Here is a 14381-nt window from a genome sequence, read left to right as displayed (position 1 = left end):
AGAGACAGTCACCCCATAAAACTGGTTTTGTTTGACATGCCAAACCTCGCTGCTTCCTGGGAAGAAGCTTCCATCAGATCTCTAATGAGAGGAGATGCAAGCACACACGCCGGGGATGGCACACGCACAGGAACGCCTTGTCCGGGTGAAAACAAAGATCGTGCAATGGCAGCTCTGCTACACTTTATAATGAGCTTAAAGGATTTTGTACTGGAGAAAACTTCCTCAGGAAGAAAAAAAATGGTTTTGGCTAGCTCCTGCAGTCCTAGTTATTAATCTTTCTAAAGCCACTGAGAGAGAAGATTTTGGAATGCTGATGAATATATTAACAAAATTTGGCTTTTGCACTTAAATTTTATACCATTATCTAGTTAAAACTGGGAAAGGTTAAAATGCAGTCTCTTCCCCAAAGGGCAAGAAAACCACGGTGGATATCTCTGCTATAAGATATTTAGCCATCACTATTATGTTTGTGTCTTACAAAAATAATTAGTCTCTAGAAGGTCATTAAAATTTGATAAATGAGCATAGATTCTTGAAGATGTCTTTCAGCTGGTCTTTCTCCCTTGCAGCTCAGACACTAAGCTGTCATCACATTAGCCAAAGGTGAGGGATTTTTTGTTTGCTACAATCATAAAACTTTCACTCTATATTAAGAGTTATCAGAACCAGGAGCCTTAAATACAGATTTTAATAACAGATGAAAATTTCAAATCTATGCCTAATGCCCATCTGCTTCTGAAAGACAGTAAGACAATTCAAAGCTGGTAATCTAATCGAAAAAGTCTTTTCTTAGCCAATGAAAAAACCTGGATACAAGCTGTCAAAACAACCTCTTCAGCCACATATTTTCTGCTGAATGGAAAACATACCTTACAATCTGCTTGCATTCTGCTCCAAAGCTTTGAGGAAAACAAGAGATGCTGTTTATGCATTTTATCACCGCTTCTGTGTACATTATATTCTGAAATAATTCTATTTATAGACATCTTACACAATAGTACAACTCCACTAAGAATCTAGTTCAGAAATAAGAGCTGTAAAATAAAGCTGGAAAACACACAAGCTAGATTACTGAAACAAAGCCTTACTATTTCTAAAAATGCCTTGGGTCCCTAAAGTAAGCGTGGCAGTACAAGCAAAATGCCAGCTTTCCAGGTCTTCACTTACGTGCTGCTGTTTCATGCTGAGAAGTACCAGGAAAAAAAAAAAAAATTATCCCTTCTTGCTTCAGGATATGGCCAGAATAGCAAGCACACAAGCAGATCTACAAACTGAATTTAGGGCTAGATACTTTTACAATTCCCTTCAAAGTTCCATATTTTATGATGCAGGAATCGATAATGCAAAGTAACGTTCTCAAGTCTGGCAGTGGTGGTTTCAAAGGGAAGTCCAAGAAACCCTGTGAAGGGAAGGCAATGTCTTTGAAATATACAGTCCTAAAGATACTCCACCTAATTCACCAGATCTATAGAAGTTCTTACTGCTAATACTTCGTGTTTTCCTCTTAAACGTAACAGGGGAAAACAAACCAACCAACCAACCTATGTGCTAACCCAGTGAGCAAAGTAACCTATAAATAAATACCTTAACGTTTTTAAACTCTTGTTTTTACTCCTGAATTCAAACCAGGACTTCCCTACCCACCCAAAGCTATATAGCAGTTCTAGGTCCGCAGCTCCAGTGTCTCCTGCGACAGGGGCTCTGTAGGAGATGATTGTGATATCCTGCTGGGTTACAGGAAAGTCAACCACTTCATCCATCACACAACTGGATACAGCTGCTGCTCTAATTGCCCAGAATTCTCCTTGACTGTAACGAGGTAGAACTGTGATGGCAGAGGCTGTCCCAGACCTGTGTTAGAACTGGCATCCTACAACCAAGGAAGCACATGGTTTTCACTATCTGCTCAATAACTGGTGTAACAATCTGATATATGGCAGTTGGGGTGGGCTGAGCTCCCTTGCGCAGGCATTATTAAATATTGCTCACAATGAAAATCTTCAAGGCAACTCAAGTTTACTTGCAGTCCTTGAAAACCTCTCCTAATAGACCCATTTCTTTGGCTTCAAAAAATGAGGTTGGAGATCAGAAAACACTTAAGCCCTGGTAATGCATTGGGGACACCAACACTAGTTCAACACAAGCTCAGCTTCTCAGTGACACATAGGTACTAAAAAGGTGACTCTTTCTGGCTGACTTGTTAGGGCCTCCTAGAGGGGCAAAGGGAAGTCCTGATCCACTCCGAGCACACTGTGAGGAGAGGAAATAACCTCAGAGAAATTAAAGAGCTAACATGTCCTAAGTCTTGTTCATAGGAGTGCAGAAAGGAGAGGAAAGGATTAGGTTATTCAAAGTTGCATAGCAAGAAGTCAGCTCACAGTTTTCACCTACCTCAGATTTCACAGGGTGGTCTTAAAGGACAGAAAAGTCGCCTTTCCAACTCACCCCATTGCTGAGAAAACAACTGTTTCTATTATAGAATTAAAAAGCCTCATATAAAAGACCAAGACCAGAAGACACAAGCACAACAAATAAATGTAAATCAAAAAGAAGTATAACAAATTACAAGACCAAAAATATGCGTCTACTCATTATTAGGCCATCCTTCTCCAAACTCACAAAATATGTTACTATTAATTGACTTGATAGTTATCTATGCAAATCATAACTCAGCTTTCTTTAAAAAAAGTTTCTAAAAAACATATTCAAATATTAGTAATAGAAAAATGAACCATTTTTGTAACAAAAATGTTGATTTATTAAAAGCTGGAACTAGTTAAAAATAAATCCTTCACATACTGTTCTTGTTAGCTATAAAACTGTAAGCATAAAAATGCCCTCAAATTATGTTTTTGTATGGATGAAATGTACACTATATAACACATAAAAAGAGCCTTGACTTGCTGCTATTATTTTTAATTAGGCTCTCTAGCACGTATGGTTTTACCTTCCAACACCAATTCAAATTTGGGAAAGGGAGGGTCTGACTCTCCAAACTCATGGGACTGGCAATTCCATGGCTCATGCCTTGGAGCACTAATGCATTTTACATTAGCTCTAAGCATCAGGAAATCCTGGCTTCTGGCGCCAAGAAGTTCAAAACGATAATGACACACATCTGAAAACCAGGATTCGCCGTTCGACTGCCAGTATCTATTCTATCAAACAATTCAGCCCTGCTCTGTTACAAATAGGACAGAACATTTGCAGCAGTCCACTCTGTTTCCAATTAGACTGCGTGTCTGGACTGCAGATAAATCCATGGAGCAATGATATCGAAAAGTATTCCTAGAAACAGAATTCTAATGAAAAACTTGAATATTCACAGAGGCTATCATCACTAGGCAATTACCAAGTTTGTTAGAAAAACTGCAGTTTTTCTGTTTTCTTTCTTGAGGTGACCCTCTAAAATACCTCAAAACACTATAAGAACATTCTACAAATACTTAATTTAACTAGGTATACACCAGATGTATTTTGCTACTCATTCTGTTTGGAATACAATCAGATTAAAAAGCAGTTTACTAACGTAGCTCCCTGATAAAGAATTTAAATTGGAGGCTGAGTGATATACTTTAACTTTTACCCAAGGAGACTCTAGATTTTTTTTCCCAGTTGAAAGCTTTCTGGCCAGCCAAGAGCATTTTGGCTGGGGCTATATCCGAGTTTACTGGAAAGAAAGGAGTCTGCACACCTTCCTCCCCACCTCCAGGGGGGGCATGAAGACTGTTTGGACCACATACCCATACAGTTCTGAGTAACACAGAAATCTGTCATCTCCTGTACCCCAGTCTCCCCTTCCCAAACACAGGCTCCACATGAAGGGTTGCACACTGCTCTGAACTTGATCCTTACTGAGTACAAACACTTCCATTTTTCAAGAGGATCTGCCTCTTAATTCCTACTTATTTTTTCCCAATCTGACCATTTTAGTTACTTTAATTTGTTCTTAAAAATGTTACCCCCATTCCAGTCTTACTGATGTTCAGCTCTTTGGTGCATCACAGGTAGAATCAACAAACAAGTGTAACTGTCCACTGCCCTTTAGCAAATACAAGAAGTCAAAGTAAGGGAGAAAAATATTTTTTGCTTCAGTTGTGCATACTGTGAATTACTCATATTTTACAAAGAGTGACTAAAGTTGCAAGTGGTGAAAATAACATTCTTCCTTCGAAAAGAAACAACTTCACCCATAGGGCTGGGCATGTCCAGATAGCATCCTGTTAAAGTGAATTCTGTACCTTGTCTGTAAAGTGCTTGAAATATTTCCTGCTAATGAGTGCACATAATTCATGCTCTATAAAAGGCATTTCCTAAACACTACAGGATCTATGAAGATTTCATTCTTTGAAATGAGTCTTTTCTATTTTGAACTCATGGGAGAAGTCTACTCAGAAATTCAAACTGAAACAGCTTGCTAACATTTGAGGAAGAAGTCATTCACCAGAGGGGGAATTCAGACATTTCCCAAAAGTCAAGCAGACATCTTTTGCTTATCTAGCAAATCTTCAAAGTGTGTGCCATCAGTAATCTAATGGAGAATACCTTGGGAATACTTAGGTTAAAGAAAACAAAAGAAAACTCCCAAATCCACAGAAATAGTTAGAGCAGCTGAGAAACTTATTTTTAACAATTTAAGAATACTGGAAACAAAAGTCTTCTAGGTAATCAGCATCTCAAACCCCTCTTTAGATACTTCTCAACAACAACATCAGGGGTATGGTATTTGAGTAATTGTCATAACATGTAGTTAGTTGCGTGTTCTAGTTTTACATTTCTACTCTACAGCTTCTGGAAATCTATCTTGTATTACAACATGTATGTTAAAAGAAACATGTAATTCAGAAGACAGACTAGAATTACTTATTCAATATAAACCATTCCCACTTGCTAAGAAGGCAAAACTTGTTGAACACCACAGACAAAGCCCTATAAAGGAACTTTAATAGCCATTGTTGGTTTATGTGTGTTCTCTACAAACAGCAAGTTACCTGCTAGCGAATGGATGCTGCCCAACGAGGTCTCCATTCTGAAGATGGTAATCATTGAAGAAATCTGGACTCACTGCTCCATCAGGGGCTATTAGGCCATCTATAAAAACAAGAAAGATCCAGTGACTGTATGAAGGAGCATGACTTCAGAGCAGGCGGGCAACACAACCTGAGCTGGTTTATCTTAGGAATTCTTTAGCAACTTGCAATATTTCTGTGAGGAACGTCAAGCAACAATAATACTGAAAACCAGCAACTTTAATTACAAAAAGTCCTCACTGGGACTCCAAGTAGCTCAGCCTACTGCCCTGAAAATGCTGTACCTAAGAAATACTCTCTTATTCCTTCTTCCTCAGGCCTCTAAAGTTTATATCAAGTTTCATCTTGTCTGTCCCATCATGACTGTGAGCCCAGAGAAGAAGTAATGAGAAGGGTCAAACATTAATCTGGACCAGCAGCAAAGAAGTAGAAATGCAGCAAAGGTCTTAATTGTTCAGACTCTACCCTTCACCGTTATATCTCTTAAAACTGGCCAAGAAAAACAGGAAAGCAATTTCAAATGTATTTCTTTCATCTCCCCCATATTTTAATGTCTTCTAACTATTTCCTAAAAAGGTGGTCTTTTCCCATGATATCCTCTCAGGAACTTAGGTTACAGTTTCCCATTGCTTCCTTTGTATTGAAACACTGGCATACAAAGATGCAAACATTTGTAAAGCCAGCAGTATTCCTTAAAGGCTTCACAGTCTCTTCTTGCTTTATAAGGAAGAGAAGAAAATCAGGGGCTAACCTTTTCCCTCTCTTACATCAGTGTAAATCCAGAGTGTCTTTGAAGTAAAGTCAGTGAACTGACCCCAGCTGAATGAGAGCCCAACTTAACTCTTTCCTGTTCCCATTCACAAAACCAGCATTTCTTGTTAATATTAAGGGCACAGTTCCTACTTGGTAATTAGTATTAGGCTCTAATCAGATAAAATGAGCTATTTCATTAAAACAGACTCTACATCAGTTTGTCTCCGTTATTGTATGAAAACAATCCCGGACTTGTAGTGCAGAAAGCATCCCCAAAAAACGAAGTACATTCAGACTGATACTTTAATAGTTTAACATAAGGGAGAGAGAGATTCCTAATGACTAGGAAGTTACAAATGCCATTCCACTTTAAAGAAAGAGAGATAAGATCCAGGGAGTCACAGGCCACTTAGCTTAACCTCTGTGGTTTCAAAACTACTAAAACTGCCTGTGCAGGAAGCAGTGGAAAGTTACTTACAGACACAAGGGCTTAGAGATGATGACTCAGGCATTCAAAGAAATCTCCCTATGCTTTATGAATTTACCTGAAGGTTTTTGAAGATAATATAGTGACAAATGATAAAAGGAATAGAATTGACGCATCTAAATTTCTAACAGACATTGGATGAGGTGCTACAGATGTTCATTTAGAAGATAATACCTCATGGGAAAGTGACTGAATACGACACAACGCCTTGGAAATGAAAAATGCTAGCCATGATCAGACTACATTTTAGCAGCATAAGATAGCTGTACATGGCTATATTCTAATTGTGTACATGTGTATACAGTATGTGAAAGAGTATTACTTGACAAGCAAGTAATCTGGCCCAGATTGATATTACTGTCTGTCAGCATGTTCAGCGAGACATGAGTGCCCTGCAATATCATAGGGATGTAAAAATCACCAAAGAAGAGGAAGGCAACTTAAAATGGTTATTAGGAAAACTTAGCACAAGCGTTAATATCTCACCACCTATTCTGTATTTTTCACAGAAAAGAAATGAGGGGGAACATCAGCACTTCTATACCTGCAGCATTTCAGATCAAAATCAATCAATTTAAGTGGCTAGGTATTTTAAACAGTCAGGTTTGGTTAAAACCTATTGTAAAAAAGAGAGACTTAAACCCAACATCTCTATATTAATAAAAAAGCACTACATTTTAACTCTGAGGCTAGAGCTACCACTACTTAAAACATCTTCAATCAAGAGTGCTAACATTCAAACCATAACACTCGGAGTCAGGGCTCACGAGAATTTATAGGAAAATGAAAGCACATGGATAGCATCAGCTGCATATAATATGATTACACAGTTAAAGGACATCTGTTGTTATGTACATTTCAACATAAATTAGGGTTATGTACTTTCAGAGCAAGAGAGACACTGAGCTCATGAAGAAAACTTCAGAGATTTCCACCAAGTTTTTCACGTAGGTTTAAAATCCTTTGCAAGAGAGATGTTGGTAAATCACTGCAAAAAAGAACTTATATTGCCACCAGTGAACTCCAGAATTATTACGGCTGAAGTGGGACTTGTATTGAGCGCTAGCCATCAGTGCAGGTCATTTTTTAAATTATCAAACTGAAATACAAGCATTCAATTTCTGGCTGCACAAAGATTTGTATTTTTGTTATTTTTTAAACTAAGTAATGCTCTGTCCTTCAGGAACTCACATGCCTACTCCAATCGCTACAATAATCCACAGCCTTTTCAAAGGAATATTATGTCCCCCTCTGGCCACAACTCAAAAGTATAAATCCAGCAGACCTCAGAAGCACACCATTCCTGGCACTTGCTGGAAGGAACCTGAGCAGTGAATCTGTATTTTGAATATAATCACCTACTCTTATACCTTTAAAAACAAAAGCACTTTTCAAACATCTGGAGAACATATAATTGGAAATCTGCCTCTCCTTCCCGGTCAAATATCGATTCCAACACAAAAATCTTTGTTCAAATAGCACTAAGCCTGTAACATAAAATGATTAAAGTCAGGAAATGCAGTGTTACTGATGCCACTCCATCTCTAGCTCACATTTGGGAAAAGAAATGGCCCTATGAAATAAGCAAAGGTCTATTATTAAGACCTGTAAAGGGGAGACTACAAAAGGCATGCTGGCACATCTTTAACTTCAGGAAGCCCAAAAGAGATCTGATGTAATAAAAGACCCTGGTACCATACAATACACTGCTAACCTACAGGATTCAAAAGAGAAAAACATACCACTAGAAAGGCAAGTTGGTACGGCTGACACATATAACTGAAAGTAGAAGAAAAAGAATTCTGAAGTTCTGATAGCCTTTGAGAATAACTTTTCAAATGTTACTGAGATCTTGCACAGTTCCATTCTCACAGTAACTACAAGTAAATTTTATAGGTTTTAGTGGCTCTGTTTTTCTTATTATTATTTCTGCAAATTCATCCACAGTCATAGAGTTTTGTGACTCATGCTTCACAGCAAAGGACTGGACACTTATGTGGAAAATAAAAAAACCACAGACTCAAACCCAGTAATTAAAAAGAAAAGTACATGCACACACACAGTCATCCAGGAGTTTGGAAAGGATATAAAACCACAAGCTTGAGAGCATAAGCAAACTCCTAGTTATTAAAAGTTATGATGACATTTATCCGGTGGGTAAATTATTTCATTATTGTCTCCTGCAGAGTCTTTTGAACTTTCCTCTCAAGCAACTGGCAAGAAGATATTGGACTAAACACAGTGTCTTAATCCAGTATGGCAACATCTATTTTCTTAGTTGCTACAAAATTTTTATAGAAGAATTGAGACACAGCAGATTCCACTTGAGATCCCCCTAGAACTATGCCATTATGTACTACTAATAGGATTAAGCAAAATTATGAGAAATGCCTTTTTTATTTAGAAAACATATCAGGGTTAATCTCAAATAAGAACATGACTTAAGATTCATTTTTTTTTATACTAACTCCTTCAAATTGTCAAATAATGAAACTTTTTCATACGAGGAACAGAAAAAAGTACTTCTAGAAAAGATTCACACACTTCCCTAGATATATGACAGCAAAAATCATACAGCCAGATTAGCTGAAAGTCACAGAATGATTTGCTCTGCTAAGGAACCTACAAGTTTGATGTGGCTCAACTGAAGGCTTTCATCAAGATATGCAATAAATATTCAATTACAGAATAAATACATGAGGCAGAATAAAATTCAGCATAAAATCCCAGATCTGTGAATTTAACAGGGATAAGAAAAAGTTTGCATTTGCAAAGCAAACAAGCTACAAACACAAGAAATAGGTGTGAAGAACAAGGCTGGGCCACCTTTCTTCAAATCAGTCGTCACGCTCCATTAGCCCTCCGAGCCAGCTCTACTCATATTTCTGAAGACCTGTAACACTTCATAAGGCCATGGATATACAGTCCTCAATCCATCATTAACATCCTAGCAAGCCCCTCCCTGGCTACAGCGAGCTATACAGTGCTGCTGCCAGTGACACAAGAGGGTAACTGTCCTGCTAGTTTGAGCCAGTGGATTCTCTCCACAGGCCCAGGTCAAGCTCCTGTTCGAACCACAGAGGTGGCAATCCCAGTCCTGAATATCCCGAACACTAATACACATCCCTCACCTGCACTGTAATAAAGATCGGGTCTTTCCAGAATATCCCCTTCGTGGATGTAGGGCTCAATGGGATCATCCCCATACAGGTACTGCTCGCTGTCATCCATCTGCCGACTCTCCACCATCTCCAGCCACTGAGAGTTGTGCCATCGAAACTTCTCGCTCTGGATTTTTTTAGCCCATTCCTCATCATATTCCTGTTAAAAAATCACCACACAATATTTTAGGATGAGGTATAGACAGAACTGTTTGGTTTAACAGGTAATGGCAGAGGAATTTAATGTCAGCAAAAGACATCAGTTTCAGGGTTCAGTGACTTAGATCCTCTATTGAGTTTGCAGGGTACTGTAAGCAAACAAGGGAATGATTTTGCAGGCACTAGGTGTTATTCTGATTTTGCATATGCAGCAGTACAATCCTCCTGTCATGGTTTGTAACTTTACAACCATCCAGAAAAAAATCCTGCTTTGAGCAGCGAAGTTCCATCAGTCTCATTTGGTTTATGCAGAAGAGCCAATTACTGCACTTGTCAGGGGGATTTCAGTAATTAATTACTAACACTGGCCAAATACCCTGTACATCCTCATTAGGTAAGCATTCAATAGGACAACTGGTTACTAGAAAACACAAAAAAAAAGGTTGTGATAAAACCAATAAATCTTTATTTTGTTTCCCAACCTCCAACAAGACAGAATTTCAACTTAATTGAAAGACAATTTTCAACTTCTTGTCAAATTTTATAATGGCTCTCTATGTTTAATACTGAATACCCACAAAAACGGTGCACAATATCTGTAATAAAGATATGGAAATCTAAGATACAAAACTAAAATCTGACATGAACTTCTCCAAAAAGCTGGAGAAAGCAGGATACAGGCTCCAGCCACTGTGGAAACAAAATGTAGGCATGAAATTTCAGTCTGGATTACAGCCTGATTGCACTCAAGTGATGTGATAGTGAATATAAAGGAGTATTGGAGGGAAGTGACATAGCCTACAGTCACTGCAATCAGCTGTTTTGAAAGCCCTTCTAAACAGATCAGACTACGTGGGCTGATGATTACCATGGAGAGAACACAGACCTGGGGATAATACTCAGTTTCTCAATACTACTGGAAAGACAGGGCACAGCTAACTATAGCAAACCCATCAACATACGAAATTTGCAGACGTTACCAATTTGCAAAGATTCACAAATAATGCGCCATGGTTAGTGCTTTTTAATCAAAGGACTGTAAACAAGAATAACATTCATAAATGAAGTGTGTTTATTTGTGAGAAGAAATATCCTCATGGAACAGGTCCCACTTCACTGTCTTCTAACCTAAATTCAAATGAGAGAAAAACTGAAAATTTCTTAAATCTCATGTTGGTTAAAATATGATCTAGACAAGACTTTCCTTGGAGATCCAGCTGGGGTAGTTTAACATTTTAAAAATCTTTTACTTGGCCCTAAAGGGGATGAACAGTGTTTACACAACTAGCGATAATGCCTTGGCTGCAGAAGTAGTAATTTCTTAAACTGCTCCAGCTATCCATGCAAAAGGAGACCTGTCTATAACCAGAGGTCACAAAATAGCAGTGAAGACAGAATAAGTTGCTTGAGTAGCTCAGGTTTAACTTCTGAAACCCCTGCAGGCTGAACTTGAGCTTTTAAACTAACTTAATATTCAACCTACTTTGTGTTCACGGCTATTAACCTCACACAGGTAACGCATTGTCTTGCCCTGTGTCTTCTACACCCTTCTGACTGGTCAATACTACAAATACCAGCTGCCCCTGCCACTGTGGCAGAGGCTTCTTTCACATTGCTAACAAGGATCTAGAGCATCTAAGTTTTCATGGGGAATCACGTGTCGCATTGTGCAACCACAAACCTTTGCACCATGGCAGCAGGGTTTTAAACTTTTTTTTTTACTTAGAGAAATGGCAAGTTTCTCTTGGCTTTAAGTAGAATATAAACTCCCTTTTGATGGGACATCCATGCAAGTACCTGCACATTTGAGGCTCCGGTCAGTCTGTTGCATTATTCTAAATTTTTCCAGTTCCACCTCTGATCATCACTGATCATCAGGCTTTTCTAATTCCCCTCTGCACCATCCTGGCACACAAGAGGTCCTGTACAAAACCTGGTCTCCTGCGTAACTCCCATACACAGAGCAAGTATCACCTGTGGAATCTACAGATATTCTCAGTGGCCCCCAGCAAAATTTCAGGTTTCTGCCAGCTGTACAGCAATGCAGCAGCCTTAGGGAGGGAGAAAGAAAAAACAAAACATCCCAAACCCAAAAAAGCAACAAACATGCACTGGCACCTCATACTGTTTGGAAAAATAACATCTCACGTTATTTCTGCCTCTTGATCTTTCCCCATCACTTCTACTCTAGATTAAAAGGAAAGGCTAGAAATAACAGTGCAAAACGAGAGTTTTCCTGGAAAAAGCATGCTCATTGCTGAGATTTATAAAATGACCCATAAAAAATGAAAGGGCGTTACTTTCAATGATGACATCTGACCAGCATCTTGGCAACGTCTCCTTTTGTGCATCTGCCAGAGCTAAACTGTGGGCTATCTATTATGTCGGCCTCCAGCAGCTGTGAATTACTTACGAGCTTCAGAGAAACCCCTTGTAACTGCCAGAAATCGTACTCCAGTCTTAAGAAAATTATTCCCAGAAATCATGATTGCAAAGAAGTGGGGGAAAATAAACAAATTTAACAAACAGCAAATTAGACTAATCTGTGGGAAAGCTGAAATCCTTTTTACATTGCCTTGTTTACCTTTAAAAATTCTCAAAAGTAGAAAGGCCAGCAGCTAAATTACCTAATTCACATTTTAATCTTCCCCAAATTACAACCCCAAATGAATCCCACTTGCATGACATCACTGCTCCATTCTACAGCACTGTCTGAACATGCTGAACGTTTGTCACAAATAAACATGAACTTCTTATGTCCTTCTAAATATAATCAGTTAACATTTCTCAGATGCTAACTTATTTTTTTTCTTTAGGCAATGACAACAGGACAGAATATTCCTATGTATTCTACATTTCACATCCTATACCAAGAGGCTTAAAACTGCCAGGTATTTTACCTCAATCATTCATCTACATTTTGGAAAACATGATTAGCAACAGAATGGCAAATTAGCAGCTGTAAGATTGAGCAAGTGTATCTATCTGCACATTACTTAAAAATAAATAAATAAAATCACAAGTTATCTGTTTAAGCGGTTTGGTTACTTGTTATCTTTATACGTTGTATTTCACTATGAATGAGCAACAAGAACAAAGTGACCGCACAAAAATCAGATCAACGATCAGTTTTGTCAAGAGTTTTGTCCTGGCAGCAATCCTAGAAAAGGATGATTTGCAATAATCTAGAACCATTTACACAACCTCAGCACAAAAAAAGTTCATTTAAGTACTGCTACATCAAGAATATGTCTGTAGATTTTCCAAAAAAAATGTGCAGAAACACCACTGGGTAAATGATTAATGGAATAACAACAGAATGGAAGAAAAGCTGTAAATGCAGGACTAGAGCCAAAAGGCACAAAGAAACCAAATTAAAGAAGTTTAGAGCAAAACAATTCCCTAAAACACAGTGAGTCTTCCAGTAATTATATTTTGAGCTCTTAAAACTTTTTTTGGGGGGAGTTGGTTTTGGTTAGGTTTATTTTTTTTTAAACACACGAAGCACACCTCTTTTAGTAAGGAAATCCTGCAAAAAGGAAACCAGAAAACTAAAGATCATGGAGATACAAACAGAGCTCTGTGCTCTCCAGCTCTTTTAAACGTGAGGTTACTAGAAAAGGAGTGGGAGGGGGAACAAGAAGAAGGTGGACAGAATGTGCCTATTCTCCAACCCCCTCCTCAAATATTTCATGTGCAGAAACATAAAAGGAGGAATCCTGAAGACTGATTTTATTCTCTTTGGAGCTCCCTGACATCACTGTTTTTAACATTCGGTTTCCATAAATCCAGAAGTGTCATAGAAGATGTATGGTTCGACTCTGAGAGGAATGTGCCATCCTTTTTGAAGTTCTACTTCCAACTTTGTTTACTACTGAACCATTGAAATATTATGAAGCGTTAACTGGCCTATTATCAGAGCATGTCTGTTCCCTATCAGGGGTCCCCTTTGTCACTGGCTTCCGTCACACCTTGTATCTGATTAACACACTATAGGATAACATAGAGCTACACAGATCTGCTTTGTGTTCTCTCACAGCTGATGAAAAACAGATTCTCCTTTTCACTTTAATGTGGTTGCCCTTTAATTGGGTCTGTAATAGGGTTCATTTGATGTAATTCCTCATACTAAACCTACACTGCAATACAGTAAGTAGAATGCTTATTATGTTCAAGGCTGTAGTTGGTGGTACATTACACTCTTCATTATTCAACCATCCCTAAAACACAGAGTTTACATTAAAGGTTAAATTAACCACTTATTAAGAAAGACAAGGTTTATCTTGTCTAGCCATCCAAAAGTTAGGCTTTTCATCTTAGCTATGTGCCTTTATAAACCAAGGAGAGAAACAGATGTTAGGGATCACCTTCTGCAGGTGTCTGTGACACCTTCCTTGGGGTAAGTACCACCAGAAGGCAATTCACTCACAAGCCAGAAAAATCCTTCTACCACTTACACCTGTGCAACCCAGAGTCACTTCTTTGCAATCAGGTTCATCACTGGGATGACGGGAAGCTAACAGAAATCTGTGATAGGAAACTAATGGCAAAGCAGAGAAAAGAGTGAACATTCACAACTCCTAAATTTAGATGCCTACATAAAATGCATACCATGCACACGGTTCCCATATTGTCAATTGGTGAAGAGAGAAACTTATTTTTTTCCTTTGGAGGAATATAAGGTATCTCATTAGTAAGCTGTTACGAAAGCAACAGAGATCAGTGGTTTGGGTCAGCTTCCTAATCTCACAAATCTCCAAAAGAACAAGGATCAATACCAGAAGGAAA

The 14381-nt window shown here is 38.4% G+C and overlaps 1 protein-coding gene across 3 annotated transcripts in view; it reads right to left on the bottom strand.

Annotated features, from left to right (window-relative positions):
- Positions 1-14381, bottom strand: part of KIFAP3 (kinesin associated protein 3) — a 76790-nt gene that overhangs the window by 20766 nt on the left and 41643 nt on the right. For all 3 annotated transcript variants that reach the window (XM_080348431.1, XM_080348430.1, XM_080348432.1), the window contains 2 exons: positions 9405-9594; positions 4995-5094 (listed from right to left, as the gene is read on the bottom strand). In XM_080348431.1, coding sequence (XP_080204557.1) covers positions 4995-5094; positions 9405-9594 — 290 coding nt within the window. The remainder of the gene's footprint in view (positions 1-4994; positions 5095-9404; positions 9595-14381) is intronic.

This window comes from Nesoenas mayeri (genome assembly GCF_963082525.1).
Source record: "Nesoenas mayeri genome assembly, chromosome: 8".
Classification (NCBI taxonomy): domain Eukaryota; kingdom Metazoa; phylum Chordata; class Aves; order Columbiformes; family Columbidae; genus Nesoenas; species Nesoenas mayeri.
The sequence above is the reverse complement of the archived record's forward strand: the minus strand, read 5'-3'. Positions and strand labels throughout refer to the sequence as shown.